At 32.0% G+C, this 17,239-nt stretch overlaps 1 protein-coding gene across 1 annotated transcript in view; it reads right to left on the bottom strand.

Annotated features, from left to right (window-relative positions):
- The window catches only part of LOC112916144 (A disintegrin and metallopeptidase domain 3-like), a 107,640-nt gene that overhangs the window by 45,219 nt on the left and 45,182 nt on the right, over positions 1–17,239 (bottom strand). Inside the window, exons 5-10 of the mRNA XM_072763473.1 lie at positions 16,528–16,604; positions 15,883–16,057; positions 8,973–9,035; positions 3,502–3,573; positions 3,123–3,289; positions 1,903–1,984 (exon numbers count right to left, since the gene is read on the bottom strand). Of these exons, the coding sequence (XP_072619574.1) occupies positions 1,903–1,984; positions 3,123–3,289; positions 3,502–3,573; positions 8,973–9,035; positions 15,883–16,057; positions 16,528–16,604 (636 nt within the window). The remainder of the gene's footprint in view (positions 1–1,902; positions 1,985–3,122; positions 3,290–3,501; positions 3,574–8,972; positions 9,036–15,882; positions 16,058–16,527; positions 16,605–17,239) is intronic.

Genomic DNA, 17,239 nt, shown 5'->3' with positions numbered 1-17,239 from the left:
TAATAAACCCTATAAAGGTTGGAATAGAACTATAGAACTATAAAGGACAGTGTTTTGTATGCAATTAAATTTAAACTATTAATAGAAATATTAAAAAATAACCCCAAATTAATATGGAATCCCAAGGAACACCAAATAAATATGCCAATTTCAAAAAAGAAGAACAAAATTGAAGGACATATTTCCTGATTTCAAAACGTAGTACAAAGCTACAATAATCAAAACAGTATGGTACTGGCAATACAGATAGACATAAATATCACTGAACAAGATTACATATCCTAGAAATAGATCCTTACATGTATGATTAAATGATCTATAAAAGGGGATCAAGATAAGATAATGCAGAAATGACATTCTCTTCAACAGGTATACTCAATAGATAAAAGATAGCTTTTTCAATAAATGGTGATAGGAACTTTGCATATCCACATACAGAATAAAGTTGTATCTATGTACTTCATATACAAAAATTGATTAAAAACAGCTTAAAAGTCTAAACAGTAGATTGGGTAACATTTGGGTAAATCTAAAGGGTAAATCTAAATTTGGTAAAAATCTAAAGGGCAAGATTTGGGCAAAACTCAAACTATAAAACTCCTAAAAGAAAACACAGGGGAAAATCTACATATGAGGTTTGACAATGATTTCTTAGATATCATGCCAAAAGCACAGGCAACGAAAGCAAAAATGGACAAATGGGACTATACCAAACATAAAACTTCTGTGTTTCAAAGTACATAATCAACAGAGTATAAAGACAACCTACAAAATGGGAAAATTTGCAAATCCTATATCTGATAATGGATTAACATCCAAAATATAAAGAACTCCTACAATACAAAAACAAAAAAATCAAATTCAAATCAACCAATTAAAAATTGGACTAAAGACATGAATAGATATTTCTCCATAGAGGATATACAAAAGACCAGAAAGCATATGAAAAGATCCTCAATATTACTAATAATCATAGAAATGCAAATCAAAGCCACATTGAGATACCCAATAGGATGGTTACCATAAAAAAAAAAAAAAGCAACCACAGAAAATAATAGATGTTGGTGAGGACGTGATGAATATAATGTGAACTGCTGGTGGGATTATAAAATTGTAAACCACCCTCAAAATCTGTATGATGGTTCCTTAAAGTATTAACGATAGGATTACCATATGATCTGATAAACAAACCCACTTCTGCATATATATCCAAAATAACTGAAATCAGTATCACAAAGAGATACCTGTACTCCCACATTCACTGCAGTATTACTTATGATGGCCAAGGTATTTAAAACAACTTAAGTGCTCATTGACAGATGAATGTAAAAATAAAACGTCACCCCCCACACACACACACACGATATGGAATGTTACTTAGCCATAAAAAGAATGAAATCCTGTTATTTGCAATGACATGGATGAACCTAGATGGTACTATGCTAAGAGAAATAAGCCAGACACATGAAGACACATATCAGATGATCACCATTATATATGAGAATCCAAAAATATCATACTCACAGAAGCAGACAGTAGAATGGTGAGTGCCAGGGGCTAGAGGGTTTGGAAAATGGGGCCATGTTGAATAAAAGGACAAAGCTACATATATGCAAGATGAAGAGTTCTGGAGATCTGTTACATAACAATGGAACATACTTAACACTACTGACATATATACACTTAACAGTTAAGGTGGTAAATTTCATGTTGTATATTTTTCCCTCAAAAATTTTTTTTAAAATTGTAATATGTGAATTTCAAAATCCGAATAAAAATTATTTTATAAAAATGTGTCAAAACAGCATAATAGATATGCTATATGTACTTTTGCTCCTTGAAGTGGATATTAACTTTCAAAATGTGATATAATTACCAAATAGATGGGAATAAAATGCATACCAGAGCAATTCCTGCAGCAAACTTTGGATTGCATGCCATTCCATGATATGTTGCTCCTACATAATTAGGACGATCCCTATAACTAAATACCAAAATTTTTCTTGTAAATAAATACATTTTAAATTTTTAATAACTTAATGACCTTTTAAGAATTGGGCTCCTTAGTAAAAAAAAAAAAAAAAAAAAGAAGCTGTGTTTTGAAACTTGAATATTACATATAACATCTAGTGCTTTTAATCATTTTGTATTTGAATAACTTCCCACAGTTCCTACAAAGTTAAGTTCCATAGCCTATTTTAACATTATATGATGCACAGCCCCAAACCCAGCAGTGACTAATCCATCCAAAATACTAATCATAACTGTTACCATGACCGGATGAATATAATTCTAAGGTGTACAAGTCAAGATAGCTTACTGCCATGATTTGCACATAGTGAGCCTTTAAGGTGTGTAAAAATGTTGAATTGGAGGATAAGGAGGGAAAGAAGAATGTGCAGCACACTAACGAAAAGAGAACTCAGAAAGTGTCCTCACACATTTCAGTTCTGTTAATGTTGCTCCTGAGCTCCCATATCAGACTTTAAAAGCCACAGGAGACACCAATAGATTTGTAAATGTATTCCATATTGCTTAAGACCTTCAGAATTGTATTTTTATTTTTCCCCATAAAGAATAAAGTTAAGTCAAGCAAACATCTATATGAAAACTTTTGAAAGATAAAGTGCATATAATTATATATATAATATATATGTTATATATATTTATATTCTGACCATATATATATGGTCAGAATATAAATACCAGAAAGTAACCACATTACTATTAAATTTATTTTTTTTGCAAAACCAGCTTTAAATATAATTATTTTATTTTGTTAACTAATTTATATTTTATTTAATGTTAAAACAATGGTTTCAGTTCTTTAACTCTGAGAAAAATCTTTAAAATCCTTGAGGCCCATGTTGCTCCAGGCTTTCCAAATTTCCAAATTTATTACATTTCCATGGATAAACAGTCCACTCTGAGAATAATGGCCTACCATGATTTAGTGTCTTACATTGTTATCAAATTTTTATATTTTACGTTTCGCTAACACAGTATGCATATAATTTTTGAGGTTTCCTGTCATTATATATAACACATTTTGTATTTAATTTTGATAGCTAACATATCACATAATTTGATAAGCCCTATATCCATGAAAATAATGCACTTACATTAATAAATATGCTAGATCATGGGATCTTTGAAACAAAAATTGTTCTTTCCATGACACAAATCTCTGTAGTACTTCATTAGCATCCGCATTAGTTGAAATCATATTTTGATCTGACCAGAGCTCCAAAGAAGTTAGCTTAACAGTCACTTTAAGCTGGGAGAACATCTAAAAATAGGAGATACACCACATGCAGGTTTAGGTAGTAATAAGTATTACATTACATCTCTATACATAATGCTAACATACTTATTTTTGGAGGTGAAATCCATTGGTGAATGAAACTAGTTGGTAAGACTACTTAATAAAATTACAAATGCTATTTACACAATGTTATTGCATTAATAGGGATGCTTAAAATTTAAATGAAAAATACTTACAGTATTGACAAGACCAAAGATATGGACAACTTTCTCAGCTGCAACTGCCACTTCAGAGCCCATATAATCAAACTAAAAGAAAAATTTTGTTTCACTATTGAATATTATTACTAAACTACCACATTTTAAATGGATATAATATGGTAAGGAGCACCTGGGTGGCTCAGTCAGTTGAGCTTCTGCATTCAACTCAGGTCATGATCCCAGGGTCCCGGGATCAAGCCTCCCTCTCTCCGCCCCCTGCTCATGCTCTCTCTCTTGCTATCTCTCTATCAAATAAATAAATAAAATCTTTAAAAAAATGTTAAAGTAAAGTGGTGCTCAGTGAAAGGAAAAAAGAACTAAGATTTATCAATTGCTTAGTTTTAGGTTTAAATATAGGGAGCATATGTATTAATAATATTATTTTTTTGTATTAATAATATTAAATGAAAAGGTTGTGAATATTTTCTCTTTACACATAAAAATGAAGGGTTGAAAGTTAAGATGCCAAGATTCTATAACTACTAAGCATAAGAGCCAGGACTCAAATCTCTAACTAAACTACAAAGTCATTTTTATCTACTCTATCTGCCACCATTTATCTTCATTGTAGTAAGATAACATGACTATGTATCCTGGATAAACAATGTACCATAATAAAAGAAATTCAAGCAACTGTTCTCATTCAAGGAAACAAAAATCACATATTTTCTCTTAAATACTTTAATTGTATGTGTACACACATTTCTAAGTTTTTTGCTGAAAATGAAAAGTGGCAGTTTGAGATTCTTCTATAATTTGCAGCACGTCTGCTGAAAACCACTAACAGAAAATAAATTGTAATATCCTCCTAGTCTCTAGAAATTATGTACTTTGCTATTTCTCTGTATGTAATCTTTCCCAATAAATTACATTGTATATTTACACAGTGTAGCATGTGCACTATGAGTGAAGGTGAATAAAGGCCTATATAAAACAATGAGAGAATATATATATTTTTTCAAACATACATGAATATTTTACATAAATTGACCCATATTAGGCCATTCAAAAGTTATTTGAATATAAAACATTAAGCATCACTTAGATCATACTGTCCAACTATAATGCAATTAAGTTATAGTAGACTTAATATAAAGTATTTTAACAATGTCATTTTTACTTACATGGATAACTATTGTGTTTATATAAGATAATGATCTTATTCTAGGTAAATGCACACTGAAAATGAATCTCTATATTGCAATTTACAACTTACTTTTGAACAGAGCACAATTGATAATAGGATACAATATTCATAAATCTAAGTAAAGAGAGTTATAAGTATTTTTTGTCTTATTCTTCTTCTTGCAACTTTTTTTGAAAGTTTGAAAATATTTCCAAATAAAATATTTTAAAAGTGAGGATAAAAATAACTTCAGATGAACAAAAGCTGAAGCAAATTCATCAACCGGCTAAACATCAGAAACACAGACTACAAGGAAAGAAGAGCTTTGAAAATGGTAAATGTGAGAGAAAAATCAATTTTTTTCTTTTCCTTAATTTCTTTAAGCGATTGAATATTTAAAAAATAATTTCTTTTATGGTTTATAACAAATGGCAGAGTAAAATGAATTACAATAATACATAGGGTTATTTTTATAATTATTTTCATTAATTTTTAATTTGAGTGTAGTTGACAATGTCACATTAGTTTCAGGTGTACAGCATAATAATTCCTCCCATAGTGTAAACAAACAACACCTCTGATTACCACAAGTGTAGCTACAACGTGTTGCCATACAAAGCTATCATAATATCATTGACTCTATTCCTAATGCTATGCTGTGCCTTTTATTTCTGTAACATTCATTCCAACTGGAAGACTCTCCCACTCCCTTTCACTCATTTTGCCTATCCCCCACTCCCTCCACTCTGACAACCATCAGTTTTTTCTCTATTTATGTATCTAATTTTTTTCTTTTCTTTTCTTTTTTTTTTTTTTTTTTGATTCCACATGAGTCAAATTATATAGCAATTGTTTTTCTGACTTCTTTCATTTAGCAGAATAGCCTCTAGGGCAGCTCACAAAGAGCATGACCTCATTCTACTTTATGGCTTGTAATAGAACCACAAAAGATCCCAAATAGCCAAAGCAATGTTGAGAAACAAGAACAAAGCTGGAGGCAACACAATTCCATATCTCAAGTTGTATTACAAAGCTGTAGTGATCAAAACAGTATAGTACTGGTACAAAAGTATACACATAGATCAATGGAACAGAATAGAAATCCCAGAAATAAATCCACAATTAAATAGTCAATCAATCTATGACAAAAGAGATAAGAATATACAATGAGGGAAAAGACAATTTCTTCCGTAAATGATATTGCAGAAACTGGACACCTACATAAAAGAATGAAACTGGACCACTTTCTAACATCATACACAAAAACAAACTCAAAATGGATTAAGTATGTAAATGTAAACCCTGAAACCATAAAAATCCTAGAAGAGAGCACAGGTAGTAATTTTCTGACATCCACCATAGCAACATTTTCCTAGATATGTCTCCTAAGACAATGGGGAAAAAAAGCAAAAATAAACTATTGGTACTACACTAAGATAAAAAGCTTTGGGGGAAAAAAACAAAGCTTTTTAATGGTGAAAGAAACCATCCATAAAATGAAAAAACAACCTACTGAACAAGAGAATATGTCTGCAAATGATATGTCTGTTAAGGAGCTAATACATAGTGGTTAAATGGAACTTTAATGTTATAAACTTCTTACATTATATGTTAAGTGGTATAATATTAATTCTATATTGTGATAAGTTAGGAATCTTAATTTGAACCAAGAGAGAAACCACTGGGGTAAGATGTGGGACAAAGAGAGATTGCAGGAAAAAACAATACAGAAGATAAAGATTGGTTTATCTTTACAGGAGATAAAGATTGGATTAGTGGGTTATTTTTTAAAATTTTTCATAACCCACTAATCCAAGGGCAGCAACGGAGGAACAAAGGAATAAATAACAGGACACACAACACTAATAGCATAGCAGTACTTAACCTACATCCACAGGACTAGTTGTGGGACCCAGGAAATTTAACAAAATCCCCTACCCCTGGACAAGCAGGGCAGGACTGACTCTATTTTGGGCTACACCCGCCTTGTGCTGACCTGCTTATTACTTAGGGCACTGCCCCGCCCTAGTCAAAGACCAGGGCACACCCTAACCGGAAATCCTGCTCAGCGGACCAGCATGACTGTGCAACTTTCTGCCTATCCCATTGGCCACTGGCCCCTATAAAGCTGTTACGCCTCTTAGTTTCGGGGTCCAAGTCCCTGCTCCGCTGTGTCGGGTGTACTTGGACCCAGGCTCGAGCTTGTAAATAAACCCTCGTGTGATTGCATTGGTGTCAGCTCCTTGGCAGTTTCTCGGATTCACGATCTTGGGCACAACACTAGTAATTTTGATAAATATAAATTAAACATTCCAATGAAAAGCCTGGGATTTTCTGAGTAAGGAGAAAAAATAGTTTACAGAGTCATATTTTAAAATTTAAGACAGATAATACAACATAAAAAAGAAACGGAATACTAATCATAGGATATTATAAAAACTCTGGAGTTCTTTGTTGTTATTTTTGCATGATGATATGTGCATTGAAAATGCCTTCTGTTTTATTGGAATGGTCAGAAGATAGCCCGTGAAATAGAAAGGAAAGTAGGCTGTCTAGATTTAATATTAACAACCTCATGGAGGTGGCTGTTGCAGAGCATAGTTTCAATGCTCATGATACTGGTGTTAAGTATTAACATTCCCCACATAACAACAAAAATCTAAATGCCCCAAAGGGCAATAGTTAGTAAAATAGGTTAAATTATATTAAATATATCAGATACTATGTGTTAAAATAAAACTGTAATAATATATTTCATTAATATGTGGAAAAACAGGGGCAGCCTGGGTGGCTCAGCAGTTTAGCCGCCAGGGCCTGATCCTGGAGACCCGGATCTAGTTCCATGTCAGGCTCCCTGCATGGAGCCTGCTTCTCTCTCTGCCTGTGTCTCTACCTCTCTCTGTCTCTCTGTCTCGCATGACTAAATGAATAAAATCTCTTAAAAAAACATGTTTAAAAAATATGTGGAAAAACATAACTTACAAAATAGCATATATAAAACAAAGGTATAAGAACATATACATATATATTAAAAACAGAAAATGTGTGCATAAAATTTACCTCCTGATAATAAAATTATATGTCCTTTTTATTTTCTATTCTTTCCTGTTGTTTTTATTACAAATTATTTAAAGATCTAAATATTTCCTTTTATCAACAAAATTTTATGTTGAAAATTGTGGCACTTATCGACAGACTTTAGGCAAAAAATATTAGTGATAATGAAAAGATCTTTTTTTTTTAAGACTTTATTCATGAGAGACACAGAGAGAGGCAGAGACATAGGCAGAGGAAGAAGCAGGTTCCCTGCTGGGAGCCCAAAGTAGGACTCAATCCTGGGACTCTGGGATTACGCCCTGAGCTGAAGGCAGACAACCAGTGAGCCACCCAGGCATCCTGAAAAGATCAGATTTCGTAATTGCTACCCATAATGACTTGGCTAAAACTGATAATATAAACAAAAATTGAATAAATATTCCTATGAATAATTCTTCCTGTTTTCAAAATACAGAATTTCCGGACGCCTAGGGGGTTCAGTGGTTGAGCATCTGCCTTTGGCTCAGGTCGTGATCCTGGGGTCCTGGGATCAAGTCCTGCATCAGGCTTCCCACGGGAAGCCTGATTCTCCCTCTGCCTATGTCTCTGCCTCTCTGTGTCTCTCATGAATAAATAAGTAAAATCTTAAAAAAAATAAAATATAGAATTTCCATCAGAGAATCCAAGAAATTGTAGAGCAAAAAATAATCTTATAGAAGGTCATTTTCAGCAGCCCGGGTGGCTCAGCGGTTTAGCATCACCTTCAGCCCAGAGCATGATCCTGGAGACCGGGGATGGAGTCCTGCATCAGGCTCCTTGCATGGAGCCTGCTTCTCCCTCTGCCTGTGTCTCTGCCTCTCTCTCCCTCTCTGTCTCTCATGAATAAATAAAATCTTTAAAAAAAAAGGTCATTTTAAATAACAGGAACCTCCAACTGAGTAATAAATAGCTTATTTTAAAATAGAAATTAATTTGTGTAAGAATTTCATCACTATTTGGAGTGCATCCAGAAGTATATACAGCTCATTATAATTGACTAGATTATAATGTAGCAGAACCTTTCCATACATATATACAGTTTTGTTAGAATTCTATATTGATTTTGAAACCAATAATATATGAGCCCCCAATGCCAATGCAAAGGCAATGGACAACATTTCTTTGTGTCTTGCTACATTGAGATACACATTTCAGAGTAAAATATATCTGTATTTCAGACAAATGGAATTTTCTTAATTTCCTTTGAACTTAAAACAAAGATACTATCAATATCAATAATGCATACCAAGGCTTTATCCATAATGATTTGTATTTTCAGAATTCTTTTTAATAGTATATCTGAATCTTTCTGCAAAACAGATGACATGAATTAAATAAAACATAAAAATAAAACATTTTATAAGAAAAAATTCTATTATTATATACATTATTTGTGTGTGCACATACACACACACAGAGGGATGGACAAATAAATAAATAGGTAAGATAGCTCGCTACAGACACATAAATATACATATAGGTCAAAGGAAAATAAAGGATGGAAGGCCACTGAATAAATAAGCAAGTGAGATTCCAAATAAAAATTTTAGGAATAATCAAAAGCATTTATCTTACATTTTTATTAGAATCCTCAAAAAAGTTACTGAAATGAGGGAGAATCCATGTTTCCTTTTTCTCAAATCTTCATCTTAGACCCTCCTCCAACCTTCAAGTTAAATTAATGACCATCATCTTTCCCCCAAACATTGCCTTTAATTTCTCTTTTTTTTAATACTTTCAATTCTTTATGTTAACTCTATCACAGTTTATTCATTGATATTAATGTATACATCCATGTAACCATTTCTATATTAAGATAAAGAATGTTTCCATCACACTTTTCCAAGTCAAGAGCACACATGGCTCAAGGCAATCAATGATCTGCTTTCTTTCACCATAGGTTAGAATAATCTATTCCATAATTTCATAAAACTGAAATCATGTGTCACACTTTTATATCTGGTTTCTTTCATTAGTATCCATCTACTATGCTGTGATTATTCATAATTCATTAGTGTTTATTGCTAAGTAGTGTGCCATCGTAGAAATATATCCCAATTTGTTTACATATTTACCTGTTGATAATCACTTGGGATTATTTAGAAACTGTAGCTATCACAAATAAAACTATGAACATCCATGTAGAGGTCTTTGTGCAATTATGTTCTTTAATTTTTCTTGGAAAATCTTTAAAAATGGAATACCTGTCATATGGTAATTGTAGGAGTGTAAAGTAGGACAAAAGTGCCAGATTGGTTTCTAAAAGCATTTTGATCATTCTGCATTTTTACCAAGAACTAAAAATATTGCCAATTACTCCACATTTTTGTCTGTATTTGGCATTATCAGTTTTTTTCATTGTATCCATTCCTGTAGGTCTGTACTGATATCTCATTGAGGTTTTAATTTGCAGTTTCCTGATGATTAATGATATCGAACATCTTTCACAGGCTTATAGCTCATTAATTTGGTTTCTCTTTTAAGTTCTGTAGCAATTTTATGCTTAGTCTTGACATTTGTCTATGCTCTAATTTAATTTTTCTGAATAAGGGCCAAAATTTATGTCATGTGAATATCCAGTCTTTTAGCACCACTTGTAGAAGAGTTCATTCTTTAGTCTTAGGTATTCCATTCTTTTTCTTTTAGCACCACTTGTTGAAGAGTTCATTCTTTAAGTCCTTCTTAGCACCTTTGTGGAAAACCAATCAGCCAATAACATGTGTATTTCTGACCTATTTTGATCTACTGATCAATATGTCCTCATTTATATTAATAACACAATCTGCATCTCTACAGCAGGGGCCAGCAAATATGGCCTAAGACATGGCCACCGGTTTTATAAAAAAAAAATTGTTATAATAGAGGCATACCAATTTATTTATAGATCCTCTAAGCTGTTTTCATGCTACAAAGGCTGAATGAAGTAGCTTCAACAGATCATCTGCCCCACAAATCTAAAATATTTACACTCTGGCCCTTTAAGAAAAAGATAATAGAAGTCCTTCATCTTGTTCTCATTTTTCAAACTAGGTGAGTAATCTAGGATACTTGCATTTCTCCTTGAAAGTTTGAAGACCAACTTCCACGAAAAAGTTTTCTGTAATTTCGATTGGAATTACACTGAATCTATAGATCCATTAGAAAAAAAATAAACATTTTTAATAACATCAATTTCTTTCTTTACTGTGATCTTGCTAGACTCTCTTATTAGTTCTGGTGCTTTGGAGGGGAGTGTTTAATCTTTTCTTTTTTTTTATAGAAAACATCTTTTTCTTTGTTTTTCTTTTTTAATTCAATTAGCCAACATATAGTACATCATTTGTTTCATGTAGTGTTCATTAATTTATCGGTTGTGTACAACAACCAGTGTTTATCACATCATGTGCCCTAACTGATGTCCATGACCCAATTACCACATCCTTCCACCCACTACCCCTCCAGCATTTCTCACTTTGTTTCCTGTATTTAAGAGTCTTTCATGTCTTCTCTCCCTCTCTGATGACTTCCCATTCAGTTTTCCCTCCCTTCTCCTAAGATCCTCTGAGCTGTTTCTTATATTCCACATATGAGTGGAACCATATGATAATTTTCTTTCTCTGACTTATTTCACTCAGCAGAATACTCTCCAGTTCCATCTACATCAATATAAATGATAAGTATTCATCCTTTCTGATGGCTGAGTAATATTCCGTTGTGTATATTATCAAATCTTTATCCATTCCTCAGTCAATGGACATCTCGGCTCTTTCCACCATTTGGCTACTGTGGACATTGCTGCTATGGACACTGGTTTAGTATTTTCTATGTACAGATTTAGGTCACTTTAAGAAAAAAGACATTTTTTCTTTCAAAAATGTATGCCCTTTCTTATTCTTTCTCCTATTGCACCACTCTAAAGGAACTCTAGGAAAAAGTTGGCTGGAAATAGTGAGGGCAGATAGCCTTGCTTTATTCCTAATCTTATGGGCTGTTTTAGTCAGTTCAGGCTCTAATTAATAAATATGCCATAGACTAGGGGGCTTAAACAATGAACACTTAGTTCTCACATTCCTAGAGGTTGGGAAGTTCAAGATCAAGGCACCAGCAGATGTGGCATCTGGTGAGAGCACTCTTCCTACTTTGCAAATGGCTATCTTCCTCTTGTATGTTGATGTGAGGGGGCACAGAGATATCAAGGAAGTTTTCCACATCACAGTTTTTTATCATGGATTGGTACTGAATTTGGCCAGATGATTTCTGGAACCATTAATACGGTTGTGTGGTTTGGACAAAAATCTATTAAATTGTTTCATTCCTGTTTGCTATGCCAATTTGAATCATAGTGCTTCAAAGTCGCATAGATTATTATAGTCTCAAAATTCTTGAAAAAGTACAAATGCTTTTTTTACTATACTGACAAGTTGACCAGATAAAAAACCGTTGAAATTTGTATACGTGCTAGAGAAGCTATTCTATACACTACAGATATAGATATCTTATAAGCACTTCATTTGGCAAAGGCAAAAGCCAGTTTTTCTCCTTTATGGAGGTCTCTAGGCCAAGATGCCTGTAAGTTTATTTATGATTTATTTATAAAGTTTAATATATTAATAATATTATGGTTCAGCATTCCCAGTTTTAAATTAGGGTTTCTTAAATGTATTTTTTTTAATTCAAGACTTTTTTTCAACAAAGTTTTATTCTTTAATAATTTGAATATCTTGGGTGCTACTTTATTCATTAATCACATTTTTTTATTATCTTGAATTGCCATTATCAGTCTCTCATACCATACTATTCAGGGTTTCCCAGAAAAACAGAACCAATAGGATGTGTTTTATTATTTCTTATAATTAGATTATAAGGAATTGGATAACATGATTATGGAGGTTAGCAAGTTCAGAACCTGAAGAGAATAAGCCAGCGGCTGTAAACCAAGTGAGAACTGCTATTATACCTCAGGTTTAGAAACCATTAGAATAGAAACCCAGGGTAATGATGCTACAGTACAATTCTAGAGAATTGTAGAGAATTCTGTCTTACTCAGGGGACGGTCAATCCCTTTGTTTCATTCAGGGCTTCACCTGATTGCATTAGGCCCCTCCACACTATGGGAGGAGTCTGCTCTACTCAAAGTCCATGGATTTAAATTTTAATCTTATTCAAAAACATCCTCACAGAAATATCTGGAAAATATAACTATCTAGGGAATGTGGCCTAGTCAAGTGGACATATAAAATTAACTCTCCTATATTCTTAGTTTTTCTCTAGCATCATTTTTATTTCATTGCTTTCTCTATTCTCTCAAACCTAACTATAATATTATAAATTAGGGTTTTAGAGTGTCATTCAGAAGTTCTTTTATCAATATCTTTAATTTTTAAAATAGTTTTATTTTTCCTCTTACCTTTATTTCCTGAGCACTTTCAGGGAAATTTTAAAACAGACTATATAAAGGTATAATATTAGACTGCTACAGAACATTCTCTGGGGTAATATTCTCTGGGTTTGAGTTTTAATGCTACATATTACAAGAGAATTTCACAGGATAAAAATGTAAATTCTCTAAATCTCTATTTCCTGATCTATAAAAGAAGATAGCAGTAACCTTAAAATTGTTGAAAGAACTGGGAAGACAGGGTACATGTAAAGCCCTTAGAACACCATGTGGCACCTATGAGGCAGTACCTAAATATAGTTTTTTAATTTTGTGCTTTTCTATATTACATTTTATATTTATATTTCATATACTCCATGTTTATCCCCTTCTAGTTACTATTATTTTAGAATATATGTAGTTCTTTCAAGTCAAACCATTCTTTCAAGTCAAATTTCATAATAAAAGTCAAACAATGAGTTTTATTTTACTATAAGAAATGGCAATTATCTAAGGATGTTTGCTCTCTTCTCCAAGAGAAAAGATGTCAATGAGACACCTGTCCAGGCTCAACTGTATTGAGGTGGGGATGCATACACCCCTTCACCCTCTACTCTTGACTAAATTCAAATAATCTAGTGAGGGGGACTCTTAGAGGCCCTGAATCAGAGCTAGGAAGGGAAACAATCAGGGGAGTTTCATCCACTTGGGCATTTTCATGAGCAAGACATAAACCTGTTAAGCCACTGACAGTTGGAATTGTTTGCTTCCAAATCTCAACGACCTAATAGTGATTCTTATGAAAAATACAGATTGAGGACAGCTGCTTACACAGGTCTTCCATCTTTTCATTTGGTTGACAGTTCTTGATATTTGACAACTATTATTTTTGGATCTGGTTGTGATGGTGTCTGGCTACTATCTTCAATCAGGATGATCTCTTTTTTCCACTTAATTGTGGTTTGTTTGTTTTTATATTAGGAAGAATGTTTCACATTAGGAAGAAATAGTTTAAGTAAAAAAAAAAAAAAAAAAAAAGCCCTCAATTCTGTAGTTCTGGATTGGTATAGAATTACAGATTAGAAACTATTTTGCCTAAGTATTTGTGCCATCACCTTTCAATTTCAAGTATTGCTGTAGGAAAATTTCATGCCATTCTGCATCTTGATCATATATAAGAAACCAAAAATTTTAATAACAGTTCAGAAATTCACCTTAAGTAATTCTGAGAAGTTTTCTTAAATTGTTTTATGAGTTATTTGATTCAATTTTCTCTATTTATTGATACTGAAACTTCTACCACTAATATTGTTCTTTTAATTTCATTTCTTATCTCAAATTTCTGTCATTTGTCTTTGTTCTTTTTTTTGTATAATTTCTGGGATTTAATCCTGTGAACTTTCTATTGAGCTTTTATATTTTTATTATCATACTTTTAATTTCCAACAACTGTTACTTACCTGTGGAATGGTATTTTTTAAATTACACTTCATTCTTATTTTGTGGATAAAATATTTTCTCTGTATCATTTTATTTTCTTCACCCTCTGTGTTCTTTGGTTCTTCAAACTTGAAAATTTGGATTTATTCATGTCTCTATCTTCCATGTTAAATTGTTTGATCATATGTCTAGTACCTCTTCATATTAACAATTGAACTTTTAATAGCTTATTTCAATATCTTTATGACTATATATGGAGTTTACGGGCTGTTGTGTTGTGTTTACAGAGAGTAATTTTGTCTGGGTTGGTAAGGAAAACCCTGCTGTTAATGTGGTTAGTTTTTACTATTTTGGCATGTTTGATTCCCTCCTGAAGAGGGGTCTTCCAATATACTTCTTAGAATGTGTAAGCCTGGCTCAAAATATCCAGTGTGTCAAATTTAACTTAAGCACACAAGTCTTAGTATGGTACTCCTCCTCTATTAGGAAATACAATGGGAAATATGTGCCTGGTATCTCTATTTCATAGGCTCCCCAAAGAAAACAGCCTTCATTGATCTGTCAGTCTACAACAGAGACAATTAGTTAAGAAAAGGAATGAAGGTTTCTACATAGTTATACAACTGCACTTACCTTTGGAAAATAACATTTTATCCATTCTTATTTTCCTTACAAATGCATATGCTTAATATTTTAATAGATGCTAACCCATATATTATCTAATTGTAAATTATAATAAGTGTAACATAATGTATATTATTACCTTAATAGCAAAAAAATAAATTTCAAAGAAGTACATGTGGTTATATCACTTTTTTGTTTAAAAATATCTATGCACTTATACATCTAGATTTATAACTAGGTATATAAAAAGAATTGGAATAAATAATCCAAAATTCTAAGCACTATTTCTAGATGATGACCTTGGACAATTTCTTCCTTCCTTTCTAATTTTATTTTTTTAAATCAAACTAATAAAGAAAACACGTATTGTCAAGGAAGTGCAGACAAACTAAAAATAAGTAAATGTGGATATCATTATATTTTAGTATGCAGATTTGGTAACAATGAACCTATGTTTATATGCATAAAAACACATTCAATTAAGGAAATGTGAGTACTTTGATTTTTAACTTATGTGAGATTATATCAACTACAGTTTCTAAATACTGTATGACTAAATATAAAAAACATATTTAAAATAAAGATCTTAAAAAAAAAATAAATAAAAAAATAAAATAAAGATCTTACAACAGAAGTTCAATATCTGTTCAATTTTTTCCCAAATACAGCACATTTAAACATAAATAAATTTATTAGAAATAACACAAATTAAGATTTCATAAGAGGGGTTACTTACTTCTGATTTCACAAGAATCTTGTAGGACTTTTGTACCAATTGGGGCATAGGATTTTTGTGTAAGAGAGAAAAATCAATTTTATCATTATTTATTTGATAAAGCATATGCTCATATGCAGCTGTAGAGTCCACTGGCTCAATGCCATAACTGACATTCTCCAACTGCAATAATCCCCTACACATTTAAATACATAAAAAAGAAATAAAAAATATAATTAATATATATGCCCACAGAGAATATAAATCACCATTAAATAAGAATATTTTATAAAAATTTAATAGTGGTCTTTGTAGTTTAGCATCTAAGAACCATCCTTTCTTACGTGGATAAGCTTTCAAATCTAATTTTATATCTTTTATGTCTATTATGTTACTTAGGATTCGTTGTGTTTTTAGCATGACTGAGGAATGTGAATACTCCTCATACCAGGGGGTTTTTTTCTGCATAAATTTTATGACTGCAAGCCTGGGATGGAGACAAGAGATAGAAAAAAATGATAGGAGGAGGAAGAAAAGAAAGTATATGAGTAAAAACACAATCAAACTCTATTTTCTTTGCCTTCACTCTATCCTTCAAGATATTTCTAAAAATTAAAGAGTCATACAAGATTTTCAATCATGTACATCTCTGGAATATGCCATTACCTAAGTCCAGAACAGGTGCTAAGTGTCACAGCTGATTTTCGAACTTCTGCAGCATATCCTTGATAAAAGCAATGCCCCTAAACAGGAGTATATGAAGATACATTCATGAATGATTTTATATAAAGTTTTTGGTTTATCTTTACTTCCTAAACATCATCAAACGTTCAGATTTAGTCATTATTCACCAGGGATTCCATTTCCTTGTTATCTACTTACAATCTCTTTCTCTTAACCCTCTTTTGCCTAAAAATGATTATGACTTCTGTTCTCCCACAAAATAATTCTTGCTATAATTCTAAATTTTTGATGAACAACTTTCTTATCTGTGTCTTTTCTTTCTCAGCCATACTTTTTCTTCTTTATTTTTCTAACTTGTAAAGTTTTATTCAAATATGGTCATTGCAGTTTTAATCTTTACTCTGTTCTATTGCCTTAGTTTATTTTACAGACTTATGTTTAATGACTCAGTTGGATTTTTTCCTTTTGTTAGGTTATTTTTTTATTTGACATTTCCTGAATACATAATCTATAACTGCTAACTCAATGTAAATAATATCAATTTGACTTCAAATGTAAACATATCACTTTTTTCTAAGTTACCCAAAAGTATCTTAATTGATATTTTCTCATTTTTATTTCTCTTTAATATCTCATCATATCATTTAATTTATTTAATATCTTACCATCATTAGTTCAAGCTCTCCTCCCCATG

Source organism: Vulpes vulpes, chromosome 7, assembly GCF_048418805.1.
Source record: "Vulpes vulpes isolate BD-2025 chromosome 7, VulVul3, whole genome shotgun sequence".
Taxonomy (NCBI): domain Eukaryota; kingdom Metazoa; phylum Chordata; class Mammalia; order Carnivora; family Canidae; genus Vulpes; species Vulpes vulpes.
Note: the sequence above shows the minus strand (reverse complement) of the source record. Positions and strands in the feature narration are given on the sequence as shown.